Source organism: Mirounga angustirostris, unplaced genomic scaffold (genome assembly GCF_029215605.1).
Source record: "Mirounga angustirostris isolate CCGP_5_RB_7025 unplaced genomic scaffold, mMirAng1.0.hap1 SCAF_17, whole genome shotgun sequence".
Taxonomy (NCBI): Eukaryota; Metazoa; Chordata; class Mammalia; order Carnivora; family Phocidae; genus Mirounga; species Mirounga angustirostris.
Window position 1 is genome coordinate 10,580,914 of NW_026991725.1, and position 19,783 is coordinate 10,600,696.

The 19,783-nt window shown below is 38.6% G+C and overlaps 1 protein-coding gene across 20 annotated transcripts in view; it reads left to right on the plus strand.

The window, feature by feature from the left end:
- Window positions 1-19,783, plus strand: part of ACACA (acetyl-CoA carboxylase alpha) — a 283,601-nt gene that overhangs the window by 175,038 nt on the left and 88,780 nt on the right. For all 20 annotated transcript variants that reach the window (XM_064582783.1, XM_064582786.1, XM_064582785.1 and 17 more), the window contains 6 exons: window positions 1,952-1,993; window positions 3,050-3,265; window positions 4,030-4,185; window positions 6,336-6,539; window positions 11,710-11,865; window positions 13,637-13,783. In XM_064582783.1, the coding sequence (XP_064438853.1) occupies window positions 1,952-1,993; window positions 3,050-3,265; window positions 4,030-4,185; window positions 6,336-6,539; window positions 11,710-11,865; window positions 13,637-13,783 (921 nt within the window). The remainder of the gene's footprint in view (window positions 1-1,951; window positions 1,994-3,049; window positions 3,266-4,029; window positions 4,186-6,335; window positions 6,540-11,709; window positions 11,866-13,636; window positions 13,784-19,783) is intronic.

Genomic DNA, 19,783 nt, shown 5'->3' on the forward strand with positions numbered 1-19,783 from the left:
TCCCATGCCTTTCAGTTACTACAAATTTTCTTAATTGGCTGAGTAGTAAAGACAGTGTTTTTTGGTTACCATTGTGATGTTTTTGAAGAAAAATGATTTTGATCCTGCATATATACACACTTGAATAAATGGTACACTAAATAAATATTTTAATTAATAGTTCTGGCAGAATAGGGTGTATGCTTAAGAGACTTTATTATGATTTTCCTTGCCTCTTCTTTCAGAAAATTTCATGGGAGGATTTTATTACCTTTCCTGTTTTTGACCTGTGTTGCTTTTTTAGCTAATGCTCTGAAAGCCATACCTCTCAAGAATAAAACCAAAACTAGGCTATATAAAGCCATGAGCATGAAATCTACTGACAACTCAGCTGAACATCTTCCTGCTTAACCTTGAAGTCATCCCCATGTTCTTCACTATCATTCAGGGGAATTATTTAGAACAAAACATCATCAGTAAAAGATCAGTGCTGTGTAAAACCCACTTTCAAAGGGCTTTTAAAGACCCGAGCCTGGACAGGGGATTTCCTGGGCTTGCTAAACAAGCTCCTAAAGCCTGTTAAATGCAGTTTTACAGTCAAAATGCCAAGGAAATATAAAATGATTTATTAACTTTGTAAGCTTTAGTTAAGGTATGAGGTGTAAATACCTGTGGAAAGTATTCAGGCTCTCAGTAAATTCAAGAACCACAAGTTTTCAGCAGGAGTTTTGCTTTGTTTTTTTCCTTTAAAGCCTTAATTTCTGTTTTTTATCTCATCAGGAAGTCGTCTAAATAAGGAATTTGGATTATGACAAGAGTAGAAAGGTAGGGCCCTACCCTTGAGAGAGAGTGGTAGAAATGAAAGGGTGTGGGCTCTGGCAACAGAGACTCAAGTTCACGTTCTGGTTCTGTGATCCTGGGCATATCACTTGGCCCCGGCTTCCTCAGCTGTAAAATGGGTCATCATATATACCTGAGAGGTTGTTGAGAGCACTTGTTCAATGGAACAGCACATAAGAGCGCCTGCCACCTAGAAGGCTTTCGGTTCATGTTTCCTTCATGCTTCCTGAGGCTCATTGAGGGATATTTAGGCAGCTAGCTAGTCCTGGTCTCTCTGCCTTGTACCAATAAGTGTTTGATTATATTGCACTCATAATGAAGAAGGTACCTGATGAAATCTCCTCTAGAGGCCGATAGTAATGACTTGATTCCAACACTGCTAGTAGAGCCTCTCATCCGAGAAACAGGGGTATTTGGTGTTAATAAGTTAAATTTCAGAAACTAATGGACTCTGCTAATTGAATTCATCTTTGTTAATTAATAAGGTTCTAGGAAATTGGTTGCTTTGTTGTGTAATGCCCTGCAAAAGAGCAGTAAGACCTAATGACTACAAGTTCCCTAGTTCCGTCCCATTCTCTCCTATACATAGAGTGTTAGTGACCAAAGTAACATCTTATACTTTTCTTTGTCTTGAAATATTATTGTTTAAACCCTTGGAATTATTGACTTGAGAGGGAATGTGGACAAAAACATGGATTGGGGATCCTGTGCTATCTGGCTGGTTTACATTTTAAGTTTCTTAAGGAGAAACTTGGGAAATCAGTCCAGTGACTACTTTTGCAATGCTGCATCGTAAGGGTATATTAGTTTTATTTGCCAGGTTGTGCCAAAAGCAACACCTGGGAAGATTTTTTTTTCACTTGGGAGATGAAAAAAATACTAATTTTTTTTTCCTAGGAGAGGGTAGCTATTAAAGTTAGGATAATAGTGTGGTGATTTCATATTTGGAAGTGGGGTCAAAGTGGTAGCTACCCAGAGGATCATTCATATTCCCCAGGCTAAGCTTAGGTAAGGAGCATGTTTTCTAGGAACTGCCTTCTAGATGCTTCACTGTTTCTATACTTACGATGTGTTTATCCCCAAAGAGCCATATCTGTGAAAGACTGACACGTTTTCCCCTTCTTTAACACAGAGAGAATTTCCTAAATTTTTCACCTTCCGAGCAAGGGATAAGGTAAGGACTGATTCCTTCCCACTTTTTTTTTTTAATCTTCATTTTGTTCTTAAAAACCCAAGAATGGCTTATTTTTGCCATGTGCTCTTCTTGCCATTCTCCTTTCTCTGACTGAACTTGTGCTTCCCTTTGCCTTACATGTGTCTTGGAACTAAAGAAGACTCCTTTCTGAAGGAATTTGGTTTAGAAAACAATCAAATGTATCCGGAGAAAGCGATAACTTTCACAGTTCTCCCTACTCTTTAGGATGATCCTAATGATATAATATTAAAGGACTACTATACTTAGTAGTAGTATTCTTGTCACCCACAGACAGTTCATTTATACCCAAGTCTTGTTTATGTGCATTTTTTTTTCAATTTTGAAATACAGAATTTCAGACCATGTTGGTTTCTTCCTGTTACTGGCTTTGACTCTCCCTCTCCTTTCACTCAGTTGACATGTGCTCTGGAAGAACGATTTTATTTCAACAAAACATACAGTAAATGTAAACATAACTTTTAAAAAAGATACATAAATAGTTATATATCTGTAGGGATGGAGAATATTCCAAAGCCAAATATTTTTATTTTTAAAAATTATATGATGTTTATTTGTTGAGTATTTCCTGTGTCATTGATACTGTGCCAGAAATAAGAATATAAAACCAGGCCCTGCCTGTAAACATTTTAGTTGGGTAAACCCAAAACACTGGTATGTGAAGTAGATATTAATATGAAGCAGTCTGTGGTTAATTATCAAAAATGAATTGTATAGACAGTAATGCAGTGAGAGTTCTGAGGGAATTGGTGTTTTTGTTTGCTTGTTTTTAATGGTGAGCATCACCACTTGTAAAAGCATAAATGATGAAAGCTTGGGAAGTAAATAGGCACTTCAGTCCCTAATCTTATGTAAGCTATAGCATTACCCTTGTATGTAGCTCATTTTTTGTTGCTTATTTGCACATCATCACTTATGTTTCTGTTTTCAAGCATCTCTTTTTACGTACATGTTCTTCATAATGTAATTTTGTAACTGCCTCTTGTGGGCTCTTTTGTTCTCCACTTTCGTGCTCAGTTTGAGGAGGATCGTATCTATCGTCACCTGGAGCCTGCCCTAGCTTTCCAGTTAGAGCTGAACCGGATGAGAAATTTTGACCTTACTGCCATTCCATGTGCTAATCATAAGATGCACCTGTATCTTGGGGCAGCCAAGGTGGAAGTGGGCACGGAAGTGACAGACTACAGGTTCTTCGTTCGTGCAATCATCAGACATTCTGATCTAGTCACCAAGGTGGGTACTGTACTTTGGTGGGAAGTCATCCCTGAGGGAAGGGGCAGAGAAGTAGGCGTTGTTGAAAATCAGGTTTTCATTTTTTGAATCACGATTCTTATTCTCATTCTTCCCACTCTCCCGTATCCGGCAGAAGTCTGAGAGTGCTTTCTCTCACAGAAATAAATATTCCATATTATAAAGGGCTTTAAAAAATTTTTTTTTCTTGGTAGTGGGGAAGAAGCATGAAAGCACTCACTTGAGAGAAGCAAAAGCGTCTTAATGGAAAGATCACAGGGAGAGTTAGGTGATGATAGAAGATAAAGAGAAAAGTTAGAGATGGCCCCGTTGTAAGCCCATCTAGACATAGGGTAGTTTCTGTGTACAGCAAGGCACTTCCTGGCGCGTTAATTACTGCATCCCATAGCTATACCGTTTTCAGCTTTTATTTTCCAAACAGATTTACTTTCTAAACTGCTCTGTTTGCCATACCTGAAAAGTAATCCTATTGGAGGTATAGCTTTGGGGATGCCCAGCATAGCATGTCCACCTGTTGGAAGGAAATGGCTTGCTAGGAGGCAGGAGGAAGGGCTGCAGGAACTCTTTATCTGACCATTGCCTGCCCCTGCCACCTACAGTCATTGAGCCGACTCTAGGGAGAAAGGTAACATCAGCAGGTGCTTTATGATTCATGACATACTACTACTCAAGTTATTATAATTTTCCAGTTCTTTATTGACTCTCTAAAACACACTAATGTTGGTGGTGATTTTCTTCTTGCATAGGAAGCTTCTTTTGAATATCTACAAAATGAAGGGGAGAGGCTGCTCCTAGAAGCCATGGATGAGTTGGAAGTCGCTTTTAACAATACAAATGTTCGCACTGACTGCAACCACATCTTCCTCAACTTTGTGCCCACGGTCATCATGGACCCATCAAAGGTACATTTCTCCTTAGCTTCTCTTCCAGCACTACCAAACACAAGCAGAGAGATTCATCCATATTTATTCTCACTTGGACCTGGGAACAGGTACTCTTGGCCAGCTAGTTGAGCCCTTGATCTTTAAAGTTTACGGAATGCTTGTGAGACAGGGTTTCCAGGAGGGTGTCAGAAATTCAATATAGCCACTGAGAGCAGACATCAAAATAGAAGGTGGTATGATGTTATCTTGCTGGTCATTTATAAGCAGTACAAAAACATAAATTTCTTTCTGTTATTCCATGATATTTGTCATCATAGTGGTCCTATTTTTATATGATTCCCTAGGATTTCTCATCTGGAATAACTTTGCTATTATTGGGCCTTTTGGCAAAATTGCTGCTGCTTTGCCCTAACTGTTACTTACCTGGTGGCCTTAGGGAGACAATACGCCTTCACAGAGTGTCTAACCTGTTTCTCTCCGGTATTTTTACACAGGGAGAGAATTTGTTTGATGAGGAATTTTCACATGTATTATGTATGTTTTCTATCCTGAGGTTCTCTTCTAAAATTCATTCCATATAATTTAAGGAAGGAAAACAGGGTGATTCTGCACTTGACCTTTTATCCCAGGTGTAATAAAGACCGGCTGCTCTCTGTATTCCCTCTAACCTTTTTCTACCGTGGTATTGTGGAATTTCGTTAGGAGAACCAGTATTCCCCCTTCTCAAGATCAGTTGTAGGCATGGACTTTTGCTTTTTTGAACTTAATTTCTAAGACCTGAAAAGTCACTTTCTGCTTTTTTTTTTCTTCAAGACTCCAAATGACTGATAGGTTGCTTTACTCTGTCAGGAAAACCAAGGACCACTCCCTGAGTATCAAGTCTCATCATCTAGTTTAACTAAAGGTTCTCTTAAGCATTCTGGGACTGATGAGGCTGGAATACTGAAAATGGAAACCATATAACTATATATATTATATATAATTATATAACCATATATATTTTTAGGTTTGACTTAACCATTTCTCAGTGAGTTGTTTAATATCTGCCTCTCTGCCTCCGCTCTAAATACCCATACACCCTAGCTATGCCTTTCCAGTCATAGGAGCTGTCAGTTTCCCATACGTAGAGATTGTTGACTTTTGTTCCCTCACGAAAAGAACAGATAGATACCTCTTGGTTAACAAGCAAGTGTGGGACTAGAGAAGTCAACTCCTTGAAATCCATTCTAATCTAAGATTCTGTGGTGCAAAAACAGACTGCAGGGGTGGCACATACTTCAGAAGAACTGTAAGAGAAGGGTGGTAGAAGATATTTTTGATATTTTCTAAGTTGAGAAAGCATTTTAGATACTTCATTTAAGAAGACGTTAATTTTGAGTAGTATGTCCTAGCTGCCTACAGCCATATTGGGAAAACAAAATTTCACTTTAGAATGTCAGTAAGGAAAAATCCCATCTAAGGCCATTTGGTTAAAATAACTTGCCTAAACCTGAAAACTAGGAGTGCTAAGCTGCCTTGGTATAAGCCTTAGAGAAACTATGGAACATCCCTCATCTACTTAAATCCCAGTTGGACTTGGCAATGACCAAGCTTCAGAGCCCTGTTTAGAGAGAACATTCTAGCCCCACCTACGAATTGCCTCTCTTTAATTTGTGCAGTTTACCAAGAGGCATGATATAAAGTTTAATAAAATTGTATAGGAAAAAACTCATGGTGGTAATTGCTATGATGATTTAAGGTCCTGTAAGTGCAATGAAACATAGCTACCATGCATATAAATGCTACTTAATAGCTATTTAACTAGAGATTTTATTCTTATTTGGGGCTTTCTCTTAAATCCCATGGCTTGTAATTTTAGATATTGCAGATATTCGATATAGAATATGAATATCATTGGGAAAGGGGTAGGGAGTTGCATAGATTAGGGTGTTGTGAGCCAGAGAACCCTACTCAAATGCCAGGCTGGCATGAAATTGTCCCTGATTTGTTCTAAGCGAGAGTAGGGTTGGGGAGAAATTATCTTACTTTTTATAAAGAATACATGTAGTGCCCATCTCCAGAAACCAGCACCTTTTTCCATTCCTTCTTTCCCAAAGATGGGCAGACCTGAAAATAGGTTCTAGTTCCAAGGTGTTTAAGTTTTGTGCTTGGTGATGTGTCTGTGACAGATTGAGGAATCTGTGCGGAGCATGGTAATGCGCTATGGAAGTCGGCTGTGGAAATTACGTGTCCTCCAGGCAGAACTGAAAATCAACATTCGCCTGACACCAACTGGAAAAGCAATTCCCATCCGCCTCTTCCTGACAAACGAGTCTGGCTATTACTTGGACATCAGCTTGTACAAGGAAGTGACTGACTCCAGGACAGCACAGGTACAGCAGGCTCCTCAGAGTTTTGATTGGGTCCTAAAGATGAGCTACTTGTCCTTGTTAGGGAAGACCCACACTCACAAGTCCCATTGCTTCACGTAGTGGAGTTATCCTCTGTCAGCTTAAATGGTCACATGAATTTGAAAAACTTCATTTGCCTTATAAGATGTGCGTGTGTTCTTAATCATGGTGTTATGAAACCCTCAATCTTTTGTGACATACTGATGAGCCCTAACAGATGCCAGATGAACCTGACTCCCGAGATAATTCTGCAGTTTAGGGTTCTTTTTTAGAGGGCTCTTGAGCTACCTGAACTACCTTGTCTTGTCTGGTCTGATCTGTCCTTCTTCCTGTTTTCAGCCTAGATAGTCTATTCATTGGCAAGTAAAGAGAAGAGAATTGTTGAAGTATGTCATCAACTTTGATTTTAAAGAAGGAAAATTTCAGTGTAATATAATAGCTTGAACAATGTCAAGCAGTGACTTTATCATATTTACCCATGATGTTATTCACATTTACACACGTTATTTTTCCTTCAGAGAGCTCAGAGTATTATGTTTCTATAAAAGAGCAAAGTAGCGAACCTTAACCCCCTTTTCAGGTAGAAAAATCAAGAATGTGAAAATGGAAGATGACTCTTTCAGTAGATTGATTCTGTCATAACAGAGAATTCCTTTTAATCTATGTTACCACCTTCATTTCTAAGTATTTGTGCCATTTGTTATGATACTGGATTTAGGTTGGTTTGCCATGGCTCACATATTCTTAAGAACTGGGTTGTTATTTTAGGTTTTTGTCCTGAATTTGGGAAGTGCATTTCTTCTGGTTAAAGGATGACCTTGCTCCAGTATGTGTACACAAAGATCTCAGTTTGTTCTATGCATTGGGTACCAGGAAGAGATTATATGTCTCTTGTTTTTATCTGTGTCCTTTTAAATCCAGGAATAGAGGCAAGAGAAGACATTTTTGCCAGTATTTTGAAGATGAATTTTAAAAATCTGAGTTTGGATAGTTGTCAGAGTGACCTTTCATTTTGTGCTTTGATTCCTAGTTAGATGGCCAGAGAAATCTATCCAGTGAGAAGTGAACAGTTAAAACAGAGAGAGAGTGAGCACGAGAGCACAAGGGATGAGCAAGAGAAAGGGTATACAATAATTTTTGCTGCATTTGATGTTTTTCAGGACAACCTTAAAGACATTTTCAGTCAGAGCTTTCCACAGTCAGGGATATTTTTAATTAACTTCTACAGTGCCTTCAAGGCAGGTCTATTCTTGTGAAAAATAAGATGGCCACTTGAGATTTTAATGTTTTTGATGAATACGTTTGTTCTTCCTAAGGACTTTTTTTTCCTTTTTTTTTATTAGAAAGCTCTTAGATTTCCCTCATTCTGGCCAGTGGTGGCACAGGGGCATGAAAGGCTCAGATGCCTTCAGCCAGGATTTAGTACTATGCCTGGCACAAAATAAGCACTCAGTAAGTATCTGAAAGAATGAATGAGCTCCCTTTTGCCTGAGGGAAAACCCCTATTACCTTGGGTCCTGCATATTTAGGAAGCCCTGAAAGAAGAGGTCTCCCTCAGGCTCTTCAGTGGAGAGAGTTCAGCGGCCACTGCTGAATGTAAACCCAGGAGCCCAAAAGCCCCTGGCTAGAGGAGGGAACCATCAAAAGAACAGCCTTCAGCTCTTCTCTGGTGCTCTTAATGTCTACCTGATGCTTATTGCCAACTTATTTTTTCCTTGTCTTTGTTCTAGTAAGTCATTATGGTAAATTTAAAATAATGTAGAGCCCTGTGTATCATTCATTCATTTGTTCATCGATGTACCATCGATTGACCACCTATAGTGTGTCAGGCACTATGGATTCAAAGATAAAAAGTAATCTCTATTCTTGAGAAATTTACATCAGAGGGGGAAGAAGACAGATAATTAGTTTCTCAGTAGTATGATTATGATTTGTGCTATAATAAAATAATAGTGGTGAAAGGTGTATGATATATATAATACATACATGTTTTCATGAACTTGTAAAACATACACTTTACCCATTTTTAACTCCTATGTCCATTATAGTACAAAAATGGAATTATTGTAGGTAGCCGATCATTCAGTAGTATCCACTACCACCAGCCTCTTGCTCAGCACTTCATTTATTCTTTCTGACAACAAGAAGCAAGGTTGAGGGGCCCCTGGATGGCTCAGTCATTAAGCGTCTGCCTTTGGCTCAGGTCATGATCTCAGGGTCCTGGGATCGAGCCCTGCATCGGGCTCCCTGCTCGGCGGGAAGCCTGCTTCTCCCTCTCCCACTCCCCCTGCTTGTGTTCCCTCTCTCACTGTGTCTCTCTCTGTCAAATAAATAAATAAAATCTTAAACAAAAAAACAAGAAGAAGCAAGGTTGACTGGCTTGAGCTTCATTTCGTTTCATTTTCCTGGTAAAGTCTTTGTGTTATTAGCTGTAATGAACACTGATGTCAGCCAGTCACAGTGGGGAGAAGAGATTTGGGTAATCCATTGCATATGTCAGTTGATTTCCAATGTGTAGTGTAAGGGAGAAACTATACATTTTAAATGACCTTTATTGAGATACAATGTACATATAAAATGCAGTTATTTTATGTATATACTTGGGTTCATTCTGAAATTGTATACACCTGTATAACCATCATCACAGTCATGATAGAGAACATCTTGACACCCCTTAAAGGTCTCTTATTTTCTTTTGCTGTCAAAGGTAGAGTCACCAGCCCCAGCCTTAGGCAACCACTCATCTGCTTTCTATTATTACAGATTAGTTTTGCCTGTCCTAGAATTTCATATATATGAAATTAGACACTATGTACAGTGTTGTATCTGGCTTCTTTTGCTCAGTATAATAATATTTTTGAGATTATTCTATGTTGTATAGACAATGGGTATGTTCCTCTTCATTGCTGAGTGGTATTCTGTTTTATGGATATACCAAAAAAATTTTTTTAAAGATTTATTTATTTATTATTTTAGAGAGTATGCAAGTGAGCAGGGGGAGGGGCAAAGGGAGAGAGAGAATCTCAAGCAGACTCCCCGCTGTGCGTGGAGCCTGATGCGGGGCTCGATCCCATGACCCTGAGATCATGACCTGAGCCAGAATCAAGAGTTGGACACTTAACGGAGTGAGCCACCCAGGCACCCCTGGATGTACCAAAATTTGTATATTCATTCACCTTTTGATGGATATTTGAAGTTTTATTTTCCAGTTTGGGCTATTATGAATAAAGCTGCCATATGAACATTCATTTATAAGTCTTTATGTAGATATGTTTTCATTTCTCTTGGGTAAATATATAAGAGTGTAATTACTGGGTCACAGTAAGTGTATTTTTTTTTTAAAGATTTTATTTATTTATTTGACAGAGACACAGCAAGAGAGGGAACCCAAGCAGGGGGAGTGGGAGAGGGAGAAGCAGGCTTCCCGTAGAGCAGGAAGCCCGATATGGAGCTCGATACCAGGACCCTGGAATTATGACCTGAGCCGAAGGCAAATGCTTAACAACTGAGCCACCAGGCGCCCAGTGTATGTTTAATTTTATAAGAAACTGCTAAACTGTGCAAAAGTAGTCATACCATTTTAAATTCCCACCAGCAGTGAGTCTACCTAGAGGGCTTTCTCCAGTCCCCTTTCTCAGTCCACATAATTATGTTGCTTAACTAATGACCAGCCTGCCTTCATTCCACCTTGGCAAAAGTGAGTCTCAAACTCTGACCCACAGCTCTGGTCTTTCCTAATAGACAGGAATGTAGTCCCAAGAACCTGCTGCTTTTACTCCTTTTTCTTATTTTGATTCAGTTTATCTCCTCTGAGTCCAGTTTTCTCATTCTAACACCCTGACCTCACTTAACACTTTGAATTTCTTAAAACATTTCCATTTCTACCTAAGATATTGCTAATTCTACCTCCTACCCAGTGACTTTGACCATTAGTCATGTGGAATAGGACTGGAAGCTCCCTTCTTTGGGGTTGTAAGCCTCACAAGACAGTTTTTGCCCACTGTAGGACCTGACTGACAAATCAGTAGAACATATTTGTTCCTCTGAGGTTAGGAGGGTAAGGATTCACTTAGCTAAATGGTGTCCAGAGTTTGGGAAAGTACTTAATTCTGTTGTTAAGCCTATATATTGGGTTCACAAATCTATTCCTTAATGGTAGACTTAAGCTTATTTATTTTAGACCAGAATAGATATGTGGGTGTATACACATACCCTTATTTCCCACATTTGTATTCACTGTGTTGGGAATCTATATTTTATGTATTCATGCATAAAGTGCCTAGTTTAGTGTCATACAACCTCTGGGCACTCAATAAATATTAACTAAACTGAAGTAATGGCATACCTTATAAATATTCATCAGCAAATAAAACTAAGTATATGGAGTATGAAGTACTCTTCTCGAAAATGTTTGGGTTAAAATGATTAAAAACTGGTGTGGTGATTTCATTATGTGACAATATAGGTATTGCCGGAGCTATTCACTAGTTTTAGACCTAGTATACTGAGGGAGATAAATATGTATATCTATATTATATAAATATATATAACACATTTATTTTACTATAGGCTATGTCTTATGAGCTAATGAGAACTGACTAGCTAGATGGATGGATGAAATCCATTTCTGGCAGAAATCTTTAAAGCCTTTGTGTGGCTAGTAACACTTATGAAGAAGCACCTTCTAATCAAGTAGACTAGAGCACAGATAATAGGGTAGAGCCTTGACCTGGCCTTCTCCTGTTGGGGAAAGAGCAGAATTCTCTTCAGTGCATAGCTGTTCCTCAACTTAACTGTGAGGACTGCTCAGACTTGTTGGTTGACATACTTCATTTCTGAGTATGTGGAATTCAAGTTACTTTAGAAGGCAAGCATTGTCAGTCTGTCTCTGAGGTGTGAAATTTACACTGTGCTTTCTTGTTGATTTCAACTAATCCAAAAGTGAGAGCAGCGCATGGTGTGTCATTGGTCACATACCATTTTTTGGAGTTGGATCATCTGTAGAGAGGTGAGAACACTACCCAATGTGTAAAGGCATGTCTTAGCTATTCAACCCACCAAAAATGTGAAATAACATTTATGAAGAAAGCGCATCCAGGCAGCTGATTTTATTCTGTCTCTTAACTCCCATGCCATTCTCTTCCTCCTGCAGATCATGTTTCAGGCATATGGAGACAAACAGGGACCACTGCATGGAATGTTAATCAACACTCCGTATGTCACCAAAGACCTGCTTCAATCAAAGAGATTCCAGGCACAATCCTTGGGGACAACCTACATATATGATATCCCAGAGATGTTTCGGCAGGTAAAGGTGGCTCACTGGAGGGAATTTCATATGTTCCAAAGAGACAGGATTTTTCCTGAATTTCCATTAGAGGCAGCTTAGCCTGGAATGGGGGCACTCCCAAAGGGCAGGAAATACCTTAACACCACTCTCATTTCTATCTCGTTTGGGATTCGGTGACTGCCAACTCCAATATTGGGTAGTTCTTTATGAATTAATGGAATGGTAAGGATAGAAGCCTCTGTTGAGTAGAAGAAAGTAAACTGAGACAGCATGCCTGTGATGGTAGTTTACAATAACCTGTGTGAGGAGTTATGTTCAGGTATATATCTCCTAAGCCTATAATCAAATTATGGATATTAAAAAAGAGGCTTGAAACTCTCTCTTTTTCCTATTTTCCAAGATAACCCAGGTCTTTAGCTGATAGCCTAGGTTAATATGATGAGAATCAATACTGGTAACATATACAAAGGATATAGAGTTCATGACACACAGTTTAAAGTATCAATTCTTTTGTGGGAGATTTATTATAGCTGAATAAAAACTAGTGTGAAAAAATACAACATTATGATTCTCACCTTTATATGAAAATAAATTCCTTTGATCTGTATGGTGAATCATCTCTATGCTACAGATTTTTCTTCCATCAGTGGAAGGCAAGAAAAGTACATTCGCAGCAGAAAATGCAACAGATAAAGTATCAAAAGAATACTGAATTTGTCCTTTAAAAAAATCTGTGAATATAGGATTTTTCCGAGTCTCCTAGTCAGTACTACCAGTATTACCACATTTGAATTTTAATAAAGTAATATATGTGGCCTTGGTAAGCAGTCTATCTGTAATTCCTGTATTATTCACAAGTATAAGATTTCCTTTATGTAGTCATTTGTTTACAACAGAAACATAGCTATCTTCATTTAGTATTACCAGCATTAGTAGCCTACAAGTGGAGTGTTGGTTCTGTTCCCCAATGCCAGAACTATAAATAGGAATGTCATTTTATATAATTCTCCTTATAGAATAGACATAAACACTGTGATTGGAACATGTAGGTATGAATGCGTCATATTGCCTTTAAATGTTGCTTTGAGACAAGCAAAGAAACAACCAGTTCCCACTTCATGAGGCATTTGTTTTGGTAATATGGAAGTTGGAAATGGAAATTATAATGGTTTTTAAGTGGATCAGTGTGTCTGTCTGTCTTCTCATTTTTGAGCAAAATTGATCTGCACATTTACAAATAGTCCTCCACCTCTCATGAACTAATTCCTGCATGCGGGCTGATAGATCTGAAAAGAAAGAGGATGCTTCCCCTGAACCTCTAGTAGAAACGTTTTTCTTGCCTTCTTGGGTTTTCTTTGTATTAGCTGAGTGTCATATCACTTTTCCTGATTATTTTTCTATTCCTCTAGGATTTTTCTTCCATTTTTTAAAAGAGGGATTAATGCTACTTAGTTTTTTATTTTAATTTTCCTGGGGGGTTAGTGGTCAGGTCTGTTTGTTAGGTCTGTTGTGTTTGTTAATGCTCTATGCTGATTCAGAATCACTCAGCAATTTGACTTTGTTGGAAAAGTGCCTGCTTTTGACATGTGAAAAACATTATGTGAAAAATCATTACAAATCTGTTTTTTAACTGAGAATGAGAGCTGCAGAATTTGGCCTAATGCTTCGATGCTCAGCAGAACACTTGGAAAGGAAAGAGCAAAATCAGATTGACTGAAACTTAATATTTATTTTTGTGATGTTGAATCGCTCATTGTCACTGATGACTCAAACTTCTCTCCTCCACTAGTCTCTGATCAAACTCTGGGAGTCTATGTCCACTCAAGCATTCCTTCCATCACCCCCCCTGCCTTCTGACATGCTGACATATACGGAGCTCGTGTTGGATGATCAAGGTCAGCTGGTCCACATGAATAGGCTTCCAGGAGGAAATGAGGCAAGTAGCTGAATCCCCTTCCCCCTTTCCTTAATCTCTGTGACCACTAGTAGCAGCTTTCCATGGAGCTGGTCATTAAATAGCATTAATTTAGATCCTGCATTAATTTAGGTGCTACATAGGTAGCATAGTAGTCTTGCTGGTAGAGAATATTGACTAGATATCAAGGAATTAGTAGTTTTTTAGGTGTGATAATATTTTTTAAATGGTGTTAACAATTTTGCTTTCTAAAAAAGAATGATGTTTTCTGTTGGACATAACCTATTTAAAATAGTTACAGGTGAAATGATCCAGTGTCGAAGATTTGCTTCAGAGTAATGGTGGGGTGAGCGTGGGACTATAGATGAAACAAGATTGTTCATGAGTTGTTAATCAAAGCTAGATGATATATCCATCGAAGTAGACCGTTTTCTCTATTCTTGTATATACTTGAAATTTTGAGATTTGTCTATAATAAAAAGTTAAAATGTTGTTTTGCTTGATGTTTTTTTCTTATTTGAATATTTACATACTAGTATACCTTTTTTGGCATGTTTTCTGTGCTCAGGTAATTTGATCTGGTGCTGTTAATGATCATGGTATATATATTCTTAAAGAGGCTCAACCAGAACCAGAGATTTAAACATAAAAGAAAGTAGCAGAAGCCCATTTCTGGTAGTGTCTAAGAATGCATTTTCTGGCATTGGAATCCTCTCTTTTATGGTGCACTGTTAATAATGATATAAAGTCGTATTCTGCCCTTTGGCCTATGTCCTCCTCTTCCTGATTTTAACTATGCTTTCAATGTATAGTTACAACCGAAATAACAACAATAATACACCTAAAAAGAGATAGGTTTTTATTTCAACCTTAGATAGAATCCCTAGATAAATCTCATTCTTTAGAAAGAGTAATCTTTACCTGGGTATTCTCCATAAACAGGCTGGGTAGACCTCTGGAGGTGATATGTGGTATTTTCCATTTTGTGCAGTATCTTTTTCAAAATCTGTTACTGTATATACAAGGTGTGTGCTGTTTCAGTAAGTACACCAGTGGATGCCAAAAGTAGATGAATTGGTATTAAGATGGATGCAAGCATTGGACCAGATGGAGAATGTCAGACTATAGGAGTTCTTCTAATCTAATGCCTCAACAAATAGAAAGGCAAGAGGTGAAGGAGGAAAGATGCGTAGAATTTTGACAAGAATAGATACATACTCGTTAATACACAAAGTTGAAGCAGAGGTTTGTGCCACGGTGTAGCATCTATGTAGTGAGCCCCTCAACAGCAAAGAAAAGCTTCATTGTGCTAGACTTAAATTCTGATTCATTCAACAGTGTAGTCTTTAGGAATGGAAGGCACCCTTGTGAACATGGGGCTGAGAGAAAAACGGTTTAACTAATGTAATTAACACAAAAAAATGAGATTTTTGGCCACGTGAAAGCTAGCAGCACTGCTGTGTGAAACCTCTTGCCATGATCTTTCTCTTCTGCTTTCTCTCTGCTCTCATTCTGTGTTTGAGCGAATGGAGACTGGGGGAATAGTGAAGTCCCAGAGGGACAGAGCTCTGTTCTTGCTGAAATTACAAGCACAGAGCTGCCTGGGCATGAACATGTAGTGTTTACTCTGCCAGTATGAATACAAATAGTCTTATTATACGGGACTCTGTACCCAAAGACCACACACACACACACACACACACACACACACACACACACAAGAATAAAAAAAAAATTAAAGGTTTTTTTTAACCCTTTTAAGACCCAACAAACCTGGATGCAAAAGGGATGTCTTAAACAGCCGCAGAGTACTACCGTTATGAGCAGTAGAGTCGGTACAGGGGCCATATGTTTTCCTTTGCCCAGTGCTTTAATAATCTTGAAATCAAGAAATCTAATGGTATTTGAATTTTATTTTTTTGTATTTATTTTATTTATTTTTTTTATTTTGCTTTTTATCAGTTCTCACTTTCTTCTTGTTCTACTCTTTTCCCTCCTTAGTTGCCTATTTTCTTTGTTCTCTTTTCCTTTTCTTCAAATGATTGACTAGGATTGAGGCGGAGTTGTTGGCTTGCTGTTTCTGAGTCTGAGCTCGGGAGGAGTGAGACTGATGTTCTTTTGTGAGCAGTTAGTGACTAATGCCTAGGGTGGCTGGTGAAGTCAGTCAGTAGCTGTAGCTAGATTATAGGGCATTGCGCACCAGGAATGAGGTTGGGGTATTAGTATCAAACTCCGTTACCAATAGCTTGAGCGTACAATGGTGCATGTCCACTGAGAAACTGACCAATCTAAAGATGGAGTTTCAGCACTCAGAACTCTGAGGGACAGCTGTGCCTAAGAGATGACGAGGTGTCAGTGGGATGTATTTCCTCATGCTGAGCCCAGTTTTATCAGAGCAAGTTGACTTTCAGCTATTGCAGGTTAATTTTCTTTGGCCAAAGAGACAAGTTTGTCATGAACCTGGCACTCTCCCTATTACCCCAAGAGTGATGTGAAGGGAAAGAAAAGAGCTCACGCTGATGAGATTTGGAGCAAATCTGTCCTGTCCCAAAGAGAATGGGCATCTGAACAGAGCCTTGAGAAATAGTTTTATTAAAGAAGGAATAAAAAATTGACCCATTAATGTTCTGAGAGCCAAGGCTCCATGTAAATGCATTGATGCTACATAGACATTAAATCATCATAATGTGGTGTTCTCCAAAGGTGATGGCTCTACCAGGTCATCATTGTGGGTGATACTGCATTACCTTGAAGGATTGGAGTTTCTGGGTTTAAAAGCTAGCACATGGATATAAGGAATGAAGGTAAAACAAGAGCTTCCTGCGGAGTTTCCCCATGAATCGAGATGCTTTTCCCCATAATCAAACGCAGAAAACCTGTACTTATAAGACCATCGACTGTATGGGTGGCCGGCTTTCTTCCTTGTTTTTTTTCCCCCCAGGACAGTAAATAGGTAAAATGGTGATGGGACCAGGACTTGGAACAATTCAGTTCCATTTAGTTTTAGGTAACTTGTGTGCCATTTGAAAAAGAATATTGGCTGTTTCAGCAGAGATGTGACCTGCATTTTGAACATTGTACCCATGTTAAAAGCAGAAGAAAGCGATTTTCTGATGTGGTGTTAGCCACTTTCTCCTCTCTGTTTTCCTAGTTGTCCCTTCCCCATCAAGAAAGGTGTAACTGAGCATGCCACCTTATTCATGATGGAAGTATGGGAGAACACATTTTTCTCATTGTCAGGTTTGAATGGCATTGCATTTAGTATGAATTTAGAGTAGGAATAAAAGAGATGTAGACCAAATCTGTGAACTGTGTTACTTGCAAATAGCTCCAAAGATGAGTTGTCTAGGGTTTTTTGTTAATAGTTTCAAATAAAGATGAAAATTGTGGAAAATGTGATTGCGACATAGACTAAACTTATTTCAATTCTAGCGGCTATGATGCTACAGTGATGGGTACCATATGTAAATACACAGCTAGATGAATGTGTACTGTTGAGCCTGGTTACAGAGGAAATGCAGCTAACCAACAGTTCTACGTTTACTGCTTCTCAGTTTTGGGGGAATTGTTTTCATTTTCCTGCCAGTTTGCTAACCTGTTTTGATCATTTGGTGGAAGCTGTAATTGCAGGTGGGAACATCTTGAGTAACAGTTCACAATCTACTGCAGCTGCGTTTCACGCTAAATCCTGTTATTAAAAGGCTCAGGCTAAGATCAAGCCAAGGGTGGTAACAGACTTGACAGAGAACAACTTAACTTTGCCTGGTGTAGGACAAAGAAAACACTAGCCTTCTTGAGACCACTTTTTTTGTTGTTATTGTTCTGAAATGTTATTAGCATTCTTTTATTATATTTCCTTTAACTGCTCTGTGAACTAGATCATGAATCTCTAATTGGGCAGCGAGGAAAGACATGATAGGCAACTTTTGTAGCACTTTTGGTGTGGACAGAAAGTAGGACCCTGTTTTCCTTACTCTTTCAGCACGTGGGCTTTTTAACAACATAGACCCTCCCTCTCATCTCTCATGTCATAATGAGAAACTGAGATGAGAACATTCTCTGTTTAGAAGCAGCTATAATAATTAGGTACAGGGTGTGTATTCCAAAAAAGGATCAGTAATGAAGGACTGGAATTCTTGCATGGCATTAAATTTTTTCCTTAAAATTTTTCTGGGAGATAAGCATATTCCAAATTGAATGCAATCTGATGATCACCTTTGCACGTACTACCACACTTAAGAATTGTAGTCACTGCAAGGCTTCATTTCTTCAGATGGGCACTAGGTGTCAGGGTTTTTCCTTCTCAGCACCTTGGCATTTAGACAAGCCTCTGGAATTGCCCTGTTTGGTGAGGCAGATCCAGTGGTATCCAAACTTCTTTTTTTTTCAGTTGGTATGGTGGGCTTTGCCTGGTGTTCCTCCAGTATGCAATTGCATTTTTAACTCTTGGGCAGAGATCAGGTGAACCTTACTATATCATGCTCTACACATTTTTACAGGAAACGTTTTTTTAGGAAGAGGATGATTGAGGAAAAAATAGTGTAGATTAAAGTTTAAAGACTGGTTGCCATCGTGACTGGTATCTTTTATGCTCTTGGGGTGGAAGGGTAGGGATGGTGGGAATTAGGAATTTAGTTCTAGAACTGCCCAGCCTTGCCCATAGTTAATTGTTGGCAACATTTTGATGTTCAGCTTCAGCAAGGTGTAAGTGTCTGTAATTTTTTATCATAAAATATTTCAAAATTATAGAAAAATATGGAGAGTGATATGACAAAAACCCCTGCATCTACTGACTGCTTAAAAAGAGCTTATCGTTTTGACACTGCTCCTCACTTTTATGTTGTTATAATCCTTTGAAATCTCTAATTGGAGTATAAAAACAAAAAAAAATTTTAGGAATTAGTAGGGAAAGAAGTTGGTAAGCTTATAGAAGCCTAAAAGATTGGAAGAAATTAATTAGTAGATCCATTTTGACAATTCTTAGGCTGGACCTCTAAACCCAAAGGACCTCTTTTTTTAATTTTTTTTTTTTAAGATTTTATTTATTTATTTGACAGGGAGACAGCGAGAGGGGGAACACAAGCAGGGGGAATGGGAGAGGGAGAAGCAGGCTTCCCACTGAGCAGGGAGCCCAATGTTGGGCTCGATCCCAGGAACCTGGGATCATGACCTGAGCCAAAGGCAGACGCTTAACGACTGAGTCACCCAGGTGCTCCCCAAAGGACCTCTTATTTTAGAAAAAACACCATAACCCCCTGCCTGAATTCACTTGGTTGACGTTTTCTATGTTCTCAAAGGAATTGTTTGGGTTGTCCTGGACTCAGATTCTAGTGGAACCTGTTATGCTTTGAAACTCTAACTGGAAAAGAGTGTGTATGTTTGTGGGCTTGAGTCCATTTCTCATGCACATAGAACCCAAATATTTTCCTAGTTTAACATTAGACTTCTGTATATTGTTTTACTCGATTTAACCTCAGAATAGCTCCATGAATGTGAAGCTAATTTGGATGTATTTTACTGTGCTTTTGTTTCATTCTTTTGAAATCAGTTTACCTTTTCATGCTGGGTGTAGAAATTGAGTCCATGTCAATCTTTTAGATATGTGTTGGAAAAGAGGCATATTTGTATTGCAATATGCTGAAGGTGAGCTTTGAAATAGACCTGAAGAAGGCAGATCTGAAAAACAGGACCATGGTCTGTGCACTGATTGTTCAAGTTATAAAAAGAGACTAATGGTCCTTGCCACCAATCTATCCCTGAAGATGGGGAAATGTTTGTAAGTGCTTTGAGATCCTCAGCAGAAAAGTAACACACACCACTGATTATATGTAAACATGCATAATTTGTGCTTGTCTTATTTTTCATCAAGGGCTTCAAAAAAAGAAACCCCAGTCTTGAATCCTTTTAGGCTTAACAAGATAGGAATTTCAAGTATAGAAAAAGACGGGTTATGAAATATGTGGTTAAGATAGTTTTATTTAAAATTACTCTTTTACCCTCTAAGTGAGCATGTTTGGTTAT